The sequence below is a fragment of the Anopheles darlingi genome, chromosome 3 (assembly GCF_943734745.1).
Source record: "Anopheles darlingi chromosome 3, idAnoDarlMG_H_01, whole genome shotgun sequence".
Lineage (NCBI taxonomy): Eukaryota > Metazoa > Arthropoda > Insecta > Diptera > Culicidae > Anopheles > Anopheles darlingi.
In genome coordinates this window covers 2,977,501-2,998,067 of record NC_064875.1, presented here as the reverse complement: position 1 = coordinate 2,998,067, position 20,567 = coordinate 2,977,501, and the positions used below count along the sequence as shown (strand labels likewise).

At 53.0% G+C, this 20,567-nt stretch overlaps 1 protein-coding gene across 1 annotated transcript in view; it reads left to right on the top strand.

Moving 5' to 3' along the window:
* Positions 1-20,567, top strand: part of LOC125957467 (putative transcription factor SOX-15) — a 48,823-nt gene that overhangs the window by 19,128 nt on the left and 9,128 nt on the right. The window contains exon 2 of the mRNA XM_049690188.1: positions 4,858-5,561. Within this exon, the coding sequence (XP_049546145.1) occupies positions 4,858-5,561 (704 nt within the window). The remainder of the gene's footprint in view (positions 1-4,857; positions 5,562-20,567) is intronic.

Below are 20,567 nucleotides of genomic sequence, written 5' to 3'. Positions count from 1 at the left end.
GCGCCATAATATCGTCGCTAATCGCTGCCCCGATTATGTCCTTGGCCGGAGCGGCATTTGAATGTCGCTGTCTTTTGCTGTGGTCGCAACCTCGCCAAAATGTTTATGAGACCTCAGGTTTGTTTGTTTTTTTGTGTTTGTGGGGATTGTGTTTTGTCTTCTTCACTCTTTCTCTCTCTCTGGGTTTTTGGCAAACAACCATTAGCTGGCCGCTGGACAGCTGGACCAGTCGCTCGTTTGATGCGGATGCGACCGTGCGTCGTCGTCGTCGAGTGACGGATCAAACCGGATCGGCGGTCGGCCCAGAAATCCACGAAAAGAAGGTATCCGTGGGCTGGAGCCACGCCATGTGAAGAATGATTTGTGGTGCATCCTATCGCTGGAACGGAATCTTCTCCGTTCGTTTCGTTCTTCTGCGGCGGTTGGATTGTGACGAATTCGACGTACGGTGGCGGCGGCGGCGGCAATGGCGGTGGGCATACGACCGCGCACTATCTGACCGTGTCGATCGCGTTTGCTCTAGTGATGTGGCCCCCGTGCTTCCAAAAACCCTTCTCGCCTAGGGGTCACGAGGTGCCACCGCGAGTGCGCGAGTCCACGGTTACCTCCAGATCCAAACCGACGGTCGTTACCGTTCGTTTCTCAGAAGGACGAGTCGGTTAAGCCAAGCTAGAGTCAAGAGAGAGAGAGAGAGAGAAAGATGGATTGGCTCACGTCCACGTTTTGCTTTTGCTTTTATTCGAAGAGATGCTTTCAGGAGATTCCTGAAGAGATGGATTTAGATGTTAGAAAACCGTGGACCGTGGGCAAGCTCAGGCAGTAGCGCATCAGATGAGATACTACCGTACCGTCGATCGGTCGAGGGCTACTGGAAGTGTTTTGTTTTGGTCGGATCATTGGAAACCAAATAATCGACAGAGAAGTGCTATGACAGAGCTGTTGGATTATTACATCCTGCTACAAGTTAAGGTGTACGACTACAGTAGCACGGCCGGTTCCTCCGGTACATGTCAGATGTCCTCAATCTGGACATTGAAGTCGGATATCCAATCACTCCGGGGAATGGTATTCCAGTTCCAGATAGGAACACTCTGCATTATCAAGCTCATCATCATCATCATCACCGCCATCACGCTCCATCGGTGTCACGAGTGCTAGGGCTCTTGGGCCGCAGATCGATCAATCGCCTCGGGTTTTCCGGCCAATTGCGTGCCACGAAATGACTCGCACTATGTGAAGGTGCAGGAGTCGCATAATCGCCTATCATTCAGTTCGCATCAATCATCATCGCTGATGAAGTATCTGTCAACTACCTTCCCCCCCCAAAAAAGTCCAGACACCGAACGATCGAAGCAAATCAGAGCTTCAACCGCACTGATAAGCGCGAATCCGGAGGCCGGGGGTGAGAAAGGTCCCCTGTACCCACGGGGGGAACCACGGAACCTCTCTGTTGTGCAACAGACCGGTGGCCAATAGACGCCTTCGCTGTCCGGAGTGTGTCGAGAGTAATGAAAATGCGCTTTGTTTGAAGCCTCCATCATCAAACAAAAAACAACAACGCAAACCGGTTTTGGTCGTTAAATTGTGGCCAGATCTCGGGGGAGAGAGAGAGTGTGTGTGTGTGTGCGAGGGCTGTAGGGCAGATCCATCTGGTTTGAAGGCTCGGTGCGCCAAAAAAACGCACGTGCCAGCACGTGCGCCATTTACGCCAAGCCACACACCGTTAGCCACACGTCGTCGGGCCACACGTCAAGCACGACTACCGCGGACACTCTCACTCTCTCGCCGGCCCGTCTGGCCTGCGGATGCTTCTGGCGGCCTTCTGCCTTTGTACTGCATTGTCTCGGGTTGGGTTTTGTGGGATGAATCTGAGCTCGCGCGCGAGGCGGACCCCTTCACTTCGGAGGGCACGTGCGGAGCTCGTGGAAGGCACCATTTTTGGGGGCGGCTCCTCAAATCGACTGTGTGGGCGACTGTGATACTCCACCGATTACGACTAGTAGTAATTGTGTCAGACTCACGTGACGCTAGATTTTTATTAGCGGACCAACGGTAGACGTGGTCCCAATGTCCGACAGTAGCTAAAAAGAGTGTGTTTTGAGCAGCCCAAAAGGTTGTAGGGCCCTTGTAGGCACTAAACAAGGCACATGCTGGCTGTGTCGAATGATCTTAAGACATAATGGCGGCGCTGGCCCTTCCAAGAACTGTTCGGTGGACCGGTACGACATGGACCAGTTTTAAAACCTTGTTTGAAACGCAAACACGTTGTTTTGCGTCGAAGCTCTTTGTGTGGTTGTCGCAGACCGAGAACGACACGTGAATTGCAATCCCAGCTGATCGCCAAGAACTCTTACTCTCACCAATAAACCCTCCAAACCCCTGCACCACTACTACTACAAACAATGAACCCAGGAAAAGCCAAACAATCGTCCATTTTGCTCGTGAAAGGTAAACAAAGCTCCTCGTTCCGCCTCCCCGACGGGCATGTCCAAGGGTTGTCCAAGTAGGGAGACGCACCCTTCCCGCTCCCACCGACAACGGCCAAAGCCATTTCAAGTCCACCTATTGTCCACCGACGCGACACCGAGTTCCTTTTGTTTTCGAGGGAATCCACGAATACTAGCCGGTGGCAGGTAACCGGCAGGTGGTGGTGGTGGGCATCAGCATTACGCTCCTCTCAAGGACGAACTTTTTCCTCCCGGAAACGTCTCGTGGTATGCGTCCGTCGCCCATCGCCATCACCAACAGCAGCAGCAGCAGCTGATGCCAACCATTGTTCGCTTTCCATATAAGACGACTGGCCTGGGGTGGCCTAGTGGCCCGATTTTCTTCCCACCATGCCGTGCCCCATCACCCCCAACCAACGCTTGTCGGCAAGCCGGACCTCCAGAACCCTTTCCCCCAGACGTTCCCCCAGACGAGAGGAGAACAATTGATTATTGTATTAAAATTACCACGGCGTTTCGGGTTCTACCCTACCGTCAACAGAGAGCGTGAACCCTCGCTGTCTGCACTAGCTGCTTCTAGGTAGAAGCAGGAGAAGATGCGGGGAAGATGTGTCTCGTGTCTCGCCAGAATTTTGGAATTTCATCTGAGACTTTGTCTAGGATTTTTCGGCAAAACCTAGAGCTTCACCGTTGTCGTCGCATCTCATCGTAGTAGGCTTCGTAGCGCTTCGTAACAGTTTGACAGAATGTTTGACAGGAGGGTTTGTGAGGTTAGAGATACACTTTTGGTTTCCTGTGTATGAATATGTGTGCAAACATTAAATTCTCAGTTATCTTTGCGATGCTCGAGAGAGGTTCTCAAGAAAGATCCCACACTTTACTACCACCACCACCCAGCACATGGCATCCCCTGGGGATGACTGCAAACGGCTCCCCTCCCCCTTGCGTGTTCCTGCTGGTGACCTACTTTGGAGCTTTTGCCACGTGGCACCTGCTCGTAACACGCCAAAACAATGACCGAAGAACGGGGGGGAGGGGGGTGCGAGGGTGGAGGGTGCGTTCTCAGTGCCGTTTCCGGTTAGTGATGCAATGGTTTGCTCGCCATTCAATCAGCTGATCCCCGTTTTGGAACCCCAGTGGCTGGCTGGGGTTTGAACTTGAAAATTCCTCGGTTACCATCGCCCGGGACAGGGTCGAGATGCGGGAATGCCGGTCGACCGGGAATGTGCAGCGGGCGAGCATTGTTTTGCCATTGTTCCGGCCGTTGCAGCGTGCAGCGCTTCGTTGGTGTTTGTTTGTTTGGTGTCGCCATTTTTGTCGCCAATTCAGCTCGACAGTTGTCGCAGTGTCGCCAATTTCAATCGTAAATGCAAATGAGGTTTGCCACGGAGTTAGAGGCTGCCAGGAGGTGGCAGGTACAATAACCTGTAGTTGTATTAGGGTAATGCTTGTTGTCTAGTTGCACTAACATGACAGTTGAAGACAGGAAAACAATGTTTTGGATCAAGTTTTGGGAGAATCTTCTTGATTTACTTGGATTCGAATGATGAGGTTCTGATGCTGAAGGAACTCCTGCAACAATTTTGAGGTGATAAGATCAACGAGTCCCCGAAACACTGGACATAAACCCTATCGGACGTAAACCGATCGTGTAGACACCCGTCGAGGCCGAGAACCGAATCACGAGCGGTGTCGTGATCGTGCAAATCTCGAGCAGAATCTCCGCCAGACCAGATCACCACCGGCAGCCTGCCTGCCTTCAATCCGGCACTTCGTGATCGCGATTCTCGGACAAATTAGAAGGAGGATCCCCGGCATGGGTGATCTGTGGGTCATGTCACAGCGGGTGGTCCTGGTGGGAGGTCATGTAGTCCGGTTATCTTGGAGTCGACTTACTCCAGATAACCTGCGACACTACCACTACGTTGCCTTCGGGGCTTCGCACGAATTACGACGACACCGACGGTAGGTGGTAGCGTCACCTACCGCGTGTGACCCATTTGGTATACGTATGCGCGCTTATCGTTAAGCCAACAGCCGAGACAGCACCATCATCGTCCGCCGGGGGCTTTCGGGAAGCGCCAGACCGCCACGCTGTGATGTCACGATAGTCGATAAGTTTTATTTTCGTCGTTCAACGGCACCCGCGACCGCGGTTCCGGTTATGGTGGATTATATCGTGGCAGGCTATTTATAGGTCCAGTAAATGGAGCTGCGTGTGGGTAGGTTATTCGCTACGCTGGCCTAAGCCGAGCGCCGATTCCAGACGATAAAGGTACCATTTTGTGCCACTATTTATCGCACTTCGTTTAATTTACAATGTTTCGTTCGGGTTATGATTTATGACGGTTTCCGGATCACTCGGTACTTGCTGCTACTGCTAATGTTAGCGTTTTCTGTTTCTCCCCAGCTCTCCTCAGCATCAACAGAGCTACCATCGCAACTATGAGGACTACGTGCACCCGATGCAGCAGCAGCAGCAACAGCAGCAGCATAATCCGGCGGCCAGCTCTCCTCTTTCGACGTTATCCCAGCACGGTGGCAGTGGCAGTGGCAGCGGCGGTGGTGGAAGCATGTTAGCACCACAAAGCCCCGGTATAATGGCCACGGGTGGTACGGGCAACGGTATGATGCCGTCGCCCCTCATGCAAGCCCATTCTCCGCTGCTCTCGTCCGGTACGTCGGGATTGATGCAGTCCCAGTCGCCATTGCTGTCCAGCTCACCGCTAGCGATGGCCCAGTACAGTCCGTACCATCATCAGGACGTGCCGATGCCCACCATCCTCCCGCAGGACAGCGAACCGGGTGGTGGTGGTGGTGTGGCAGGAGGTGGTAGTGGCGGTTGGGGTGGTTATACGCTGGCCGCCGGCCCTTACCAGAGCGAATTCTGTGCCTCGAACTATGGTGTGCTGCATCAACGCCACCCGGGGTACGGTGCCGGACCGCATGGCCACGGGCCCGGCAAGCTGGGACCGCACGGGACCCTGAAGAGTGCCAAGGAAGCCCGAATTCGGCGACCGATGAACGCGTTCATGGTGTGGGCGAAGGTCGAGCGGAAGAAGCTGGCCGACGAGAACCCGGATCTACACAATGCCGATCTCAGCAAGATGCTAGGTAAGTACACCAGTACATTAACAGTCCAGAGGGGTAGGGAGGGAAGGGAGATTCGTCTGCGGATCGAATCCATCATTACGATTCGATTCCGTTGCGCCATCGATTTTTGGGTCGGATGGGGGCGATTGACACATCATCAGTCGGGTGTGATCGGTGGCCGCACCAGACCGGACCGACCGAGGTGGCCGAGTGGCGCCAATACGACGACCTTACCACGGGCGGACGTCCCGAAATCAATAGGCCAATCAATCAGTTTAATCACCCGATCACACGGTCGTGGTCAGCCAGCCAGTCAGCCTACCGTGAAGCCGGGCCGGGCGTTTGGTACCACCAAAAAGACAGCAAAGATCGGGACAATTTACCCTTCACGCTCTCACCCCCTTTACGCGCAGGGCGCGACAGTTGAGACAGTTGTCAACATGCCTCATGGGCCGCGAGACCACTACCGGACGGAGATAAGATTACGAGCCTCGATGGTCATCGGTTACGGAATGTAGAAAGGCAGGCAGTGGGTGCGCGTGTGTGTGCACGGGGGGAAGGTGTCCAACAACTTGTTCGCTATCTTATCCGGCGGCGATAAAAATACCGTCTACCACCGACGGTAGACGACGACGACGACGACCATCCCGGTGTTTTTGACCGTTTTATTTTGAGAGAACAACCTGGATTAACTTGGCGAATGGTGAATCGGATTGCATTTGCCTGGAGGGGGATTTTCCAGAGTGCACCGGAGATCTGATCTCATTTTCCCACCCGTTGTGGTCACACACACATACACACACACACGGGCGCGCACTCGATTTTTCGCTCGTAATTGAAGTAGCAGGTCAGTCATGAGTCAGTCGGTAGGGTAGGGAGAAGAGTGGCGAATGGTTCAACAGTAATTTCCGGTGGGAAATCAATGTGTTTTCCCGCCACTTCACCCTCTCACCCCTCTCTGTGGACCTAATTTTATGGCGCGAGGGAGTGGATGAACTCGCGGACTCGGGCGCAGATGCTTCCGATCTAAAACCGATCCATTTATTCCGCCAAACGCACAACACACACACCCAGACCAATTGTTGCCAATTGAGGTCGAGTTAGAACAGGAAATGAGCTTTCGAACGAGACGACGAGATCGAATTAGGGTTTGCCGGCGTTTGTCCCGTTGTTGGTGGGGTTTACGGGTTTTTGTGCCGATCCTTTAACCAAAGAACCAAAGTGAGCAAAGCAACAGCAACGCATTCCGTGCGCACATCGAAATTGCGCAACGGATTTCGTGGTTTGACGCTAATCTCTGGGATAAACCACCGTGGCCGAACCGTGAGACAGCAAAACCATCGGAATGGTTGGCCGCACCGGATGTGGTTTTTGTCCCCGTCTGTATCTCCTCTGACAGCTCAAATTGATTAGATAAACAAAACCATCCGCACCCTGGTGCGCGCGTGGTTGGCTGTCAAATGTCGCCCGATGACGCATCGAGGGGTTTTTTTTGAGGGCACTTCGGTGTCAAAACAAAACCATGGCTACCATGATAAATTCATGGTTTTGCACTGTTCCTGGTATATGACGTGGCAATAGCTTCTGTTATCATTCCAACGTTGCGTACTTTGTCCAACCGCATACTTTGATCGGTGGACAGTATTTCGCCACAAAAAATAAACCATCGTTTGACGAACCTAAATGAATTAAGTAGTACATTATGTCAGGATACTAAGAATTGCAAGATTCCAAAGTGTATGAGACAGACGACGGCCAAGTCCGCGAAGTTTGCTTAAGTCTCACTAGAGTAACATTGATTCCAAAAGAACTGGATCAAGAGCAGAAACAGGAACTTCAGGAGGTCTAGACCGCTTGTCGGTTGCAGCACTCGATATAAGCAACTGAGTAAGATGGCAAAGTATTAACGAAACATCTCGCGTCTTGGTGTAGCAGCGCCCGTTGGCCGCCATTTCCCTTTTCGACGAGCGTGTGCCACCTTTAGCTAAAAGGACCGATCGGCGGCAACTCTCGACGATCGCGCACTGATGATCCGCCCGTACTCCGACCATTTGCCGAATCCAATTAGGGCCAAAGTGTGCCGCATAAATTATCGTGGCAGCACGTTCGCCCCGGCAGTAAAGTAGTCTGGCCGTTCGGTCGTCTGGTCGTCCGGTCGTCCGATCGTCGTCTAACGATCAGGACACCACAGTATTTGCAAATCGCATGCGCTGGCCAACAAGCGAACCGCAATGGCGAACATCACTTTGCGAACGAAACCGGCAACAGCAACAAGTTTTTGCAGCCACTCCAGAGGACCACTTAACTCTCCTCCTTCTGTCGTGCTGGAGGCTGCGGTCGCCTTCTGCGATGAGATTTATGAGGTTGGTTCGAAAAGTTTTCCGTTTATCAAAGCTGAAGCTTTACTCATACACCAATACCATATTTTATGGAGGAGTAGTTACCTTATTCGTATATCTCCTTTAAAATAAGGAATCTCATATTCGATTTTGTCTATTTCGACTCAAGCTTAGACCTCAACTCACTTTAGCGAGTATAACATTCAAATTTTGCGTTCAAATAGATTGAAATTGTTATCAGTAATTGTTTAAAAGTCTTCAAACGATTTCTTATCGTTTGAAAACTCTTTTTCATTGCATTTTGTTGCCACCTCCATGTAGTAGCGGTGAACTTTTCGAACAACCTTCGCCTCTCTTGCTGCCGCCGCGGCATCGCGAGAAGGAAAAATAAAAAAAACTGGTTTGTCGCGAGCGCACGCTGACGCTGCTGGTGGTGTGCGTGAGCTCTCTCGCGAGTCGCGAAACACCAATTACAGACGTCGCCCTCTTTTAATTCGATCCGATTGGTTGTTGATTTGCCCTGTGTGTGTTGGTGGAAGAAATCTGTGCTCGCGAGCGCACGCACACAGCTGCACACGACGCCGAGATTGCAGACCAATAGAAGCAGCCGGTGATCTCGGTTGGCGGCGGCGGTTCGTCGCTTCTATCTTCTACCTTTCGTTGAAGTCTTTTATCGCGCAAGAGATGCTCGCCTATATGACCATCCGACGGGTTCGTCGCTTCTATCTTCTACCATTCGTTGAAGTTTTTTATCTCGCAAGAAATGCTCGCCTATACGACCATCCGACGGGCTCGTCGCTGCCGCTGTCGTTGAAGTCTTTCATCTTGCTCGCGCATACGAGTCGAGTCTGTGTGTGTTAAGGACGGTTAAGGCGTATGTTTGGCTGCAAATCAGGCTTGGTTGGCTTACTACAGCATAAATCAAATCATGGCAAACAGCAGCTCGGTAACTCGTTGCAGTAGCAGTTGCAGCAGCAGCAACAGCGGCAGCAGTGGTTGTACTTTGCTCCTTTAGTAGCAATCCGAGGGGCTTTCTCCTCGAGGCACGCTGGTGCATAGCAGCACCATCCATCAACTTAATGTTGGTGCTCGTTGGTGAATGCCTCGAAATGCGTCACTAATAAGGGGATTGCCCCGTGACTGATCAAAGGGCTGCCCCCGTAAGGGAGAAAGCGGTCACCGCACCGTTTCGGTAGCAATTCTCGGCTGGTTGCACTCGCTCGGAGCCGCTTTTTGCATAAGCAAACCAGAGACACTTACTACTGCGCGTAAGAAGGTCAGACCACATCTTGGGTCACAGCTCATCAAGACAATCGGCATTTTGGGGGGGGGAGGGGGTGCATCATTTACGCCCCGGCGTACCGAGCCGCATCGCTAAACCTCGCGAAGCCTCGCGTCAGAGTTGCAGAGCCCATTAACCGTCGTCATTGTCGGAGTCGAAATTGAGGTGGAAAGAGGGAAAGGATGAGGAGAAGCCGGGGGGGGGGGGGACCTTGGAGAACCCAGCATCCCGCGCACACCAAAATGGTTCATTTTACGACCGACAGTAATTATCGACATTCGCCTAACCCACCAACTCGAGAGCCGTTTGCCGATTGCCGAAAGCGAAAACCCATTTACCCCGAAAACCCTCGCAACCGCACTACTCCACCTCCATCCCTCCCCCCCCGCCGGCATGGGCATTTAGTGGAGTTGAGAAACGTCGCGTGGCGTACTCCAGGAGGTGGTCGCGATCGCGTCAACATGTTGCAGCATTGCCAATGCCAGAGCTGAGGCCCAGCAACGAAAACAGGCCAACCAATTTAAAGTCAATCCGACCTCCGACCATCCCACCATACCGACCATACCGACGCCATTCGTTCGAGGAAACCGGGGACGACCGGTTCTGGTTTCGGTATCTCGGAGGGGTCGTCATCTGGTGGGGAGTTGTTTTTGGACAAGACCAACCGACCTCGACCGGCTGGCGATGCCATGCAAATGAGCAGCACGGCGAGCAACAGAAATCATTCAGATGACGCGCGACGATGAAATGCTGCTAGTGGTGGTAAAGGCCCCCAAAATGCCGCCATCGTCGTCTTCATGGTAAACCTCGAATGGCCTCGCGGTACGATGATCACCGGTTGATCGGATGGATGATTAAGAGTAGCAACCGACACCGAAATAGCGGGGTGGGAATGGTGGGTAATGTGAGGAAATTAAACCGGAAATGACGATCCCTTCCAGCGCTGCGCGTGCACTGAAGCGGCACGGTATTCCCGGGGCGGGGGTCCGGGGGCCCAGCACCAGCAAGTCGACAAAAGACTCGAACCGACTGTCGATGATGGTTTTTCGAATCGAAAACATCGAGAACATTGTTGTATTGCATCGAGCACACATAACCTCAAATTGCGTGCTGTACCAGATCGATCGCGATCGACATTTTGACGGAAGTTTGGGCTCTCCGTAATCCACGAACACCTCTTGTCACGCGTCTTGTCTGCTTTAAGAAGTGTACTTCCTTCTTCGTACCACTCGCTTTTCGGTGGCCATTTTGTTGGAAGATCAATCCAGACGAAGAGCCGAGACGAGATCACACAACGATCAGCCTAGCCTGTTCTAGCGCTCGCAAGAGCTCAAGAGAAGGTGGAGCACATAGCGGACGCTGGAGAGTTTTTTTTTTAATGGGTTTTCCGAAGATCGAAGCAAACAGCGAAGAGACCACCCGGACCCCCGGGTTGGAACGATCACCGAGAGGGGGAGCGATCTCGCGAGTTTCTTCTTCTTCGCTCAGATTCGTTCCGCTTCCCTCCTGATCTGATCGCCACGGCGGCCACGGTTAATGAAGGCAGAAACTAGCGACCCTCCCGGGTTGGGTCTAGGGCCAATAATTGCTTCGTCGTCGAAATCGACCGTCGATCCGTGGTAGTGGTGGTCGTGGTGGTGGTGGTGATTGTAGCGGCATGATGATGATGATGATGATGATGATGAGTTTTCTTATTCCATCTTCCATCGGACCCAAGGGGGCGGGAGCACAAAATGGCCGCCACAGAGCAGGTCCGCGGAGATTTCTCGAGAGCTTCAGCAGCGTCGTCTTTCTTTTGCGTGATCGTGTTCGAACTTGGAGCTCGTATAGAGGGAGGGTTGTTCGTTCGGTTTCCACTCCACGGCCAGTATCCAACGTCCCGGACTCCCCGGGTAATTAGATTAGATTTCAGTCATTCGCACCCGCACACACGCACACACACACACACGCACAAGAGACGCCTGCGGGTCCAAAATAGCGTTCAATTAGTCGTCGTCGCTGCCAGCGCCGCCATCGTGACGTGCCCGCAGAGGATCGCGCCCTTGGCTGCGTCATTAGTTTTAATGACAAAAAGGCGCAATCCTCGCGCGCGCGCTCCCCACAATCCGTCATCCGGCCTCGGAGATCCGCTCGCACCGATCAATCTCGGTTCTCTCTGTCTCGTGCGCGCGCCCGATTCGTGGCGTGGAGATCGCCGCGTGATCGCGATAACGCGCGGGCTGGCGGACGGGCGCGGCCACCCCAAACGCAAGAGACACGCGATCCCAGCACAGTCCCGTTCCTTTCGAACGATGGATCCGTCTCGCGTTGCGTTGCGGACCGATAAGATCCTCCCTGGACTCGCAAGGCCCTGGAGTGTGGAGGCCATCTTGTTGTCTGCCCGGTGCCCGGAGATCGATCAACGGGATAGGATAGGGGAAAGGATGGATGGATGGATGGATGGATGGATGAGCTTTTGTGGACGACGACGACGACAACCGGTGACGATGGATGGATGGATGGATGGTTGATGGGCACGTGCAAGGTCTCCCTCGTAGCTGCCTCGTCGTAGCTCTTCTTCCCTCCCGTCCGCTGCGTGGTTTAACATTTCCGTCTGACATTTATTGCATCCGCACGCAACACAAAAGGGCATCCAAGGGGCCCCAGTACAGAGTCAATGCTTTATGCACTAGATGCTGTAGCTTGCACACTGTTGGGTTTCTTTCCCTTCTTTCTGCTTGGCGTCCTTCCTTTCTCGGTGGTCCGTCGGTTGTTCTGCTGCTGCTTCTTCCTCTTCCTCTACTGCTGCTTGTAAGGTTCGTTCGGCACAAAAAGGTCGCCCACCAAAAAGCATAAATTCTGCGTTTTAAACGGCAAATTCCAAATGCAAAACACAACAAGCGTACGAAGTGGCCACACCGAGCCACACCGGATATTGATAATCGGTTCCCGGTCTCTCTCTCTCTCTCTCTTCTCGCCCCAAAAATAGCCAACAGAACCTGAAGCGGTGCTGTCAGCCACCAGCGCCACCAGTCTGTAGTGGGGATTGATTGAAAGAGCCACCAGGAATTGGCCACCGCGGGCCAGTGTGCACCCGGGCGGCGCCTATCAGAACACCAACACGCCACGGAGCACCACAAGCTGCTGCTTCTGTTTTGGTATTCCATCGGCTAAAGCCGCACCGTACCGTTTGATGGTCGCCACCGTGCGTTGCCAATGACACGTAGAGGACCTCCAGAAGCCGCGTGGCTTCCAGCACCAAGATTAAGACCCCTCGTGAGCTCGCTCGGTGAGCACCGCTTGGTGATAATTAACGATGAAAAGCACGCAAAATTACCATCGAAAACGGCTCCTTACCATGAGCCATGTATTCTTCTTCTTTCGCTTTTCGGGGACCATCGCCGGTGGTGGTGGTTGTGGTGGCGTTAATCAGCCGACCGGGAGCGGGGCACATTGTTTGGGTTTGGGCTTTCGTACACGTCGTCGTTGTCGTTGGCGTCGAAGGGCGCTTTAATAAATTGCAATTTATTGCGCTCGCCACACCGGGAATACATTAGCAGGGGTTCGGTGGCACCGAGCAGAGCAGTAGAGGAAGGAAGAGGTGGAGAAGCACGCGAGGGACGCAGATTCTGCTTTGGCGACAACCAGGGGACAAGTGTGTGGTCAGATATAAAGCCCACAAAGCGAGAGGGAGGGAACGACATAAGCCGTAGTACATGGTGGCCACTATGGACTGGAGTGCCAGGGAGCGGGAGAGGAGGAGGTTACCTCTGACGCCGATTCGAGACGCCGACTGGTTGGATGATATGCTTTGACACATCATAAATTTGAATGCAATTTTCATCGGACAATCATCATTACGCTGTTTTGGAAGTCGCTGTCACTGCGTTGGTGGAGGGAGCTCTTCTGGTTGTTCACCTGATGTTCTGGTTGCTTTTTGGGCATCACTTGTTGTCATTGTTATGGTAAGCAAGAGTATATTCGTATCTGTGAGCGTTATGCGCGTTGTTATTGGTTAAGAATAGTTAGAATTGTGGCAGAACAGATTGATCCAATTTTTTGTAAGATTTTATATGTTGTGTTGTTAATTATGAGTATGATGTTGTGCTCCCCTTTTTCACAATGATGTTGCTTGTAGTGTAGGTATTGATAATAATTTTTTTTTTCATTCAGAAAGTACGATAAACATTGGTATCTCAGTAACCTCACTTTATGTCTGAAAGTATTCGTGACATCAAAGCAACCAAGTCTACGTCATTTGACGTTTTAAAAGTGTCATCAGAACCTGTGTATTAGACACTCTCCTAACGTTGTAAAGGTAAAGGCGCTGCCAGCAACCGAAACTCTAAAAATCCATAATTGCATACCTCGACAGCTAGAGAAGTCTCGGCTGCTAGTCAAATGCTTAACTGTCCATCCATCCATCCATCCATCTATCCATCTATTCATCCATCACGGCTCGGCTAGGCAGCGAGACCGGGCATCACTGCCTATTTGCTGACGTCACATTACGTATTCCGATCAGTTGCGGGTGATTGAAATAAACATTTTCCGGACGAAAGCGTGCCCAGCGTACCCAGCCAGTACGCGACGTACGCCCGCGCCATCCCTTGTGGTACTCCCTTCTCCCTTCTCCCATCTCTCTCTCGTTCTCTCTTTCTCTTTCCCTCACTGTCACTGAAATCACCTCCAAAAGAGGGAAATAAAATAAATTTAATTTATATGTTGTTGCTATCCCCTTCCACCCCATCCCTTTCCGCTTTCCACCCTCCAGGAGCTCAGGAGCGGTTCGATGCCAATGACACGCACCGGTACTGGTCTCTGGGGGGGGGGGGGGGGCTTTGGTTGATTTCATTCACGGGTTTGCCACGGGGTTGGGTTCATGAAGCCACCACCGCAACTTCAGGGGGACAGACGCATATTACGCCGGACACCAAAACGCCGATCAGTGACGCTGGCGCGCGCGCGCTCGCTCGCATACACCCATCATCGACCATCGTGGGAATGGGGGTGCGGGGAGACATTAGTCTCTTTTAACATCCGGTGTGGGCTTTGCCAGCGTCATGCCAGGGGCTCTCGGGGATACGGACACTGAGCAACTGCGTAAAGTACCGTTGTTGCTGCCTGGATGCCCGAAGTGGGGTCTCGCTTGATCGGATTGGGACGCATTGGGGGACGGGTGGAAGGGGCCTGATATGTAGGGCACACACACACGGGAGGGGGTTGGCTTTTTTTTTTGTCGATGATTTTGATCGCGCTCCCGCCGCATTATGCATTTCAATTATGTTTCGCTTCCTGCCTTTTCGGGGCATTTGCGGACGGAGGACGGTTTTCGGGGAGGCGTTCGTTGAGGTCGGCCGGACGCCATTCATCCTGTTGTGTTGGATGAGATTGAGGGAAAACAAAAACTCCTCGGAACCCGGGGAATCGATCATCGTAGCACACCGAGAGTGACGCTAACGTTAGACGCAACGCCTGCTATGCTTGTGTGTTTATATGTTGCAACTCAAGGCATGCTGCAATATATGCTGCACCTAGCTTGACGTGAGGGAGCTGTCAGGAAAAGATCTGCGTTAGCAAACGAATGTCAGAAGCGGTGTGAGGAAATGCTGTCCGCATCGCCGTCATCTCGCCAATATGGCCGCTACGCTAGACGCAACAACAATCAGCGCACGCGTTCGCTGATGACGATCATTAGGAAAGTGCAGCTGCAGCACCGGTCGCATTAATGATACTAGCGATGGCGAGCGCGAACCAGCGAACGAACGAACGAACGAATTACACTTAAACACCCGGTCCAGAAGGGGGCAGGGGAAGGGGTGCGAAGGAGGGAGGGGGAAGGCTTTTGCCATGGAATGGGGCGTTGTTACAATTACTGCAATTGCACACCGACTTGCAGCAACCAGCAACGCGGCAGCAGCAGCAGCATCATCATCATCATCAGCTGCCGTGTGTGTGTGTGTGTGTGTGTGTGTGTGGTCGCGCGCGCTACGAAATCTCGAGCTATCAGCAGCATCAGCTGCGGCCACCGCCTTTAGCTTGAAATGTTGTGCTGTGTGTTCCGTTCCTGGCAAAAATCTAGACTGTGGGAAACAGCAGCAACAACAACAACAACAACAACGACTACGACGAGTGCGGCGACGGCGGTGGCAGAAAAAAAAACATGTGCGACGTGGAAACAATGGGTGGAAATCTCGCGAAATGCACTGCACCGCGCTCGCTGCACCGCTACATCACATACTACATTACGTGATGGGAGGGCCAGCTTCGCAAAACACACACACAGACACACACACACACACGAGGGGTGGTACTAAGATAGGCAACGGCTTTTCCATCTCCTTATCGTCGTCGTCGTCGTCGTCGTCGTTGTCGACAGTCATGGCACAGGGTGTTTCTGGAAAATAAGGAAAATACGGGGCAACACGCGCGGCCAAGATGGATGCCACAAAGTGGAGATCCCGGCCAGAAGGCGGTGGCTCGGTGACGGTGTCAGATATGAGGTTTGCATTGCCATGTTCAGCCTGTCTCGCCTCCACCGGGCGAGCCCAGCAGATGCCGTGCTTGTGCTCCAGTCGATGAGATTTTGCTTCCAGATTGGAAAAAATAGCATCGCCCTAATGGCGGTTTGGCGCGAGGGTGCCAGAGCGAGGGAGGGGGGATGTTTTGCAAAACCCTCCGAGTACGCCGAGCACACGGTGCGGTACGGAAACCGGAAGAGGGGTTTATGCAATGCAGAGGGTTTTAAGGAAATCCATCGAAGTGCTGGATTCCTGCCGGATCATCCACGGATCATCGTCATCGTAATAGAACGTTCGCGAGGCTTGCTTGGACTATCACATATACAGCGAGCAGCGGACGTGCCATTCACATCCGATAGCCATCTCAGTAGCCAGTAGGTGATCAAACGCTGCTCCAACGACGACAACGACAACGACGACGACGATGTTGACGACGGCACAAAACCATTAGCATGTCGTTAGACCGCCAGCGAGCGTCGAGTGGCGTGAAATGTCCGCTTCACGTCCGATGCCGCTGCCTGCGAGAGATGCCTTATCGGCGATCGCACGATACAATGTATCTGTCGTGAGTATCCGAGAACAGGTGTTCGATTGGAACACACCGCGAGCATCTACCGATAGTAAATAGGCAAATAAGAAAGCATACCTCATATCAGCGCAACAGCGGGAGGAGCGGGGGTGTTGTTACCACCCTCCCCCCCTCCTTAACGGTACATCGCGATCGATCGAGATCTACCGCGAGACCGCGGATCATCGCCACCGCCGAGTGCGTCTCGCTTGAAAGGGAGGCGAGAAAGAAGATTAATCCGATTATCTCTCGGGGAAGAGTGGACGCCCCCGGGGGTAGGGGGGTAGGGAAAGAGAGTGAGTGAGTGGGAGGTCTAATAATAAAAAAAACAACTTTCCGCGTCCGCGATAATAATCCGGAATCCCCTAGTGCAAAGGGGAGCTTCGCTGCTGGGCTGCGGCCATTGTTTGGCTCATCACACCAACGGGGGAGGAGGGGGGGGGGCTGGTGCACCCGTGGCACGATCCCAATAAAACCCTTCCGTGACACACTCATACACACACAGACACACTTCAGTGGTGGCGCATATATACGCGGTGTGCGTCCTCCCAATCACCGAGTGTCATCACCGCGTGTAACGCATCGAAAAGGGGTTCCTCATTCCACAGCATCCACCACACAGCGCATAAGCCAATGGGTGAGAGAGAGAGAGAAGGGAAGAGAAAGTACACAACATGAAAAATGTATGTTATGTTTGGGGTGTTGTGACGGACGGCTGCTGTGTAGGTGACTTCGCCTCGACGCTCGTCCCGTGGCGTTGCGTCGCGTGGGAGCGTTACGTTATGCTAATGAAACGATGCTCACGCCCAACATGTCCGGGACACCGGGAGCAGCCACAGCAGCCGCCGCGAAAGCAGCTACGCAGTGTTAATCCACTTTCTTCGTTCTTCGTCTGCGTAATGCCGATCGGTGTGAGGTCGCGAGTGCGCCAAGCAGCTGAGGAACACCCCCGGTTCGCATTAATCGCACCGGGAGTCTCCATTTAGGAGTTGCTTCATTTTCGGTGTCTTTTGGGACACTCCTTGGGATGGGCCATCCTTGGCCTATGCCACCGCTACGGTCGGAATGCCTCCAACGAACTCCTCGCGATGACTGATGGCGAAGTCCGGACTGAGAATTGAGAATGTAACGAGGCGACTGGTCCGTCATTTACATTTTGGAAAACATTTTTCACACTTTCCCCCGGTTGCTTTTGGGTGGCTGGCATCTCCGAGTGGTCTCCGGAAAATGGTCCGGAGGGGAAGACACCGGTTGACACAATTCCCAGGATGCGCGGATAGAAAGCTCATCTGCACCTCCTCCTGGTGGTGGTGGTGGTGGTGGTGATGGTGCTAGAGAGCTACATCCATCACAGTATCACGATGATTTATGGATGCTCCGTCCTCTCCCTTCCACCCCCCAGGAAAGTGAAATGTGGAAAGTTTAATCAAGATCCCGCCGGAAGCCCAGCCGGGCGGTGCTCGTGCTTCGTGATGATATCGCTCGCCAGATGAAAGTCGGAAAATTGCTTCATTTAAGCTGGAGCAGTATCCGTGGACGTGCGGACTTCTAACGGCTGCTCCAGTGTTTTGTTTAGTCCGTAGCGAATGATAATTAAAAATTCTCCTAACCGCGAACCGCGTTGTTGGCGATAATGGAGTTAATGTCGGTATCGTGCGATACGCCATCTCGCGAAGTTACATCCCAGACGCATCTCCACTGCTGCGATAAGCGATCTACGGCTAGACGCTTTTGCCTCGCAATCAACCGATCAATCGATCGCTAGATCGTGTTCGGTACCTCGCCAAGTGCTACGCAATGGTGAAGCTAATTTTTCCGCTCTCGACTTAAAACGACTTAATAACAAGAGTCGTGGCACAGGGGTCAAGTGTGTGCGAGAACGAGGGGTGCATTTATCTGACATTTGTCGTCGTCGTCGTCATCGACGTGATCACGTCGATCCGTTCGAATCGCGCGATACGCGATCGCGATCACTTGTCGACAGGATCCGCGACCGCAATGGCTGATGGCTGATGGGGCTGAACATCACGGAGAACGCTCTTCAGCGGGGATCGCTTGTGTCCCCTCGATGGGGGAGGGAGTTCAAGGGGAGCAACTTGTCAAACTCGCTCTCACCGTCGCAGCAAAACGCATCGCTAAAGACGCACAAGGGAGTAGACGACAAAAAAAAAACAACAACAACCAAAAGGCCCACGATCGCGCGAAGCAAACGGGGAGGGGAGAGGAAGTAACAAATCAAATCGGATTCCAGATTTGGGTTTTTGCCAATCCTCGGTGTCCGTGCCGATCGATCAATCACCTGGCCATGCCTACTACTGCTACAGTCGGTCCACCATCATCGCAGCTGTTTTTTTTTTGTTTTGAGAACGTGACGTGCGAGTCGCTATTTCTTGGAAATCGCAAATTCGCGAATGCCCAGTCTCTCTCTCTCTCTCTTCGTTTTGTTTTCGAAGGGGACCGATTTCGTGGAATCGCTGATCGGTGATCGCGATGGAAGATAATTTAATCCTGCAGCACGCTGCAGCGCTGGTTGTCACTTCAACTCCTCGAATCAGGCTCATCGTCAGCTGCGGGCAGCATTCCGTCCCGTCGCATCGGTATGCCGCTTACTACGATTACTGCAAAACAAAAATCGGAAAAATCGCTTCTTACAACAACAACAACAACAACACGCGGCAACGAGCTACAAGGTGTATGCTGCGTTCCCACAGCACGCAGCAATGCGTTGCGGACAGGCGGCTAAGGGTTAAGGTGCAATATTTAACACATCAATGCTCTGCTTGCTAGCGTGGATGAGCCTTGTGCTGCTTACGGCGTGACCTTGGAGGCTAGCAATGGTTTACAACTCATTCATGCTTGTTGTTCCGCCCGGAATGCCGCCCGGTTCGAACCTGCGTCAACAAGCGTCGGAATACTCGTCGATGCTCCTGGCGAAGCGTCAATTGTTCCCACACACACACACCTCGCACACAGAGCGTACCACGCAATGTCCTGATTAACACGTGTGGGGGGCCGTGTCGGTGTGTGCGCTCCAGTGAAGCACAGCAGGAGTGGTGGCGGCGGCGCTGGCGGCGGCAAGATTTACAGCAAACATACGAGCAATTAATCCTCCACAAACAACAAACCTGAGGGCGAAGCGAACACGCACACTTCTGCAGCACCCGCGTCTCAAGACGGCGAGCATTCCGATGGTCTTACGGCGCTAGAACGGAAGTAGTGCGGGCACCTGTGCTCACTGGACCGGAAATATCAGCTCACTCACTGCGCCATTTGGGTTTTTGTAGCACCTAGAGCGAGAGAGAGAGAGAGACCACATCACGGGCCTCGGTTCATTCACCCGTATAATGTCTGGAGCGACGAACCTACTTTTGTCCCTTGGCCCTCTCGAGCGTCTTGACTTGAACTAGACTCCGTTAGCTCGGGCCTCACGAACACCCTTGTGGCCAACACCCTTCGTGTACCGCGGACCAGGATGCACGCATACCAAACCGCGGCTGCTGGTGGTGCTGGTGACCCCAAAGTGACGTGGGTGAAATGGACCTTCCAAAGGGGTTACCCCTCATCGGTTGAATGGCTTTTTCCCAGAGAATGAAAATTCTCACCACGGGCGCAGCGAACCGGAACCCGGACCTGGGGGGCGCAAGCCAGAGAACCAGAACGGTCTCGACTCGACGGCTAGGTGACTCGGAATCCCCCTCGCTCCGTGTGGTGGACTTCATCAATTTGTTGTAGATGAGCTCCGAGGTTTGGTTGAGGTTTACATAAATCAGCTGACTCTGGTCGAGAGGAAATCCTTCGATGCTCATCTCAAGCAGTTTATTGGAGAATGAGTTCTGGAGATGGTTTCGACCGAAATGTCAGACGTAATGATACCTTCGTGGGGTGGTGCTTGGTGGAACGTACCGTTCTCGGTGCCACCACCAGGGCATACAGACACCCATCGGTGGTCCCAGACTGAAGGTTCTATCGTGTCCAAAGTCACACCGTTCACACGATGGTCCTCGGAAGCCGGCCGGACAGCGACACTCCTCGACGAACACTGTCTTTCCGAGACCCCTGGAGAAGCTGCTTGCAGAGTCCATCACCAACATGCCACTGCTCGCCACATATCGTCCACCTGTTGGAGTCATTCGGATCAGGAATCGATCGATGTACGCCAGTACTGTCATTAGCGTGGTACGATCGATCGCGCTACCATTGAGGTGCCGGAAGTTATGCTCCACCAGTTGTATCTTAACTGGGCCTTCGGTGGCACTTCCTGTGTACAGCAGCGTTCGATTGTAGCCCTGTAAGTGGAGAGAATTCATTAGCACTAGTTGCGTATTGTGTGATACTCAT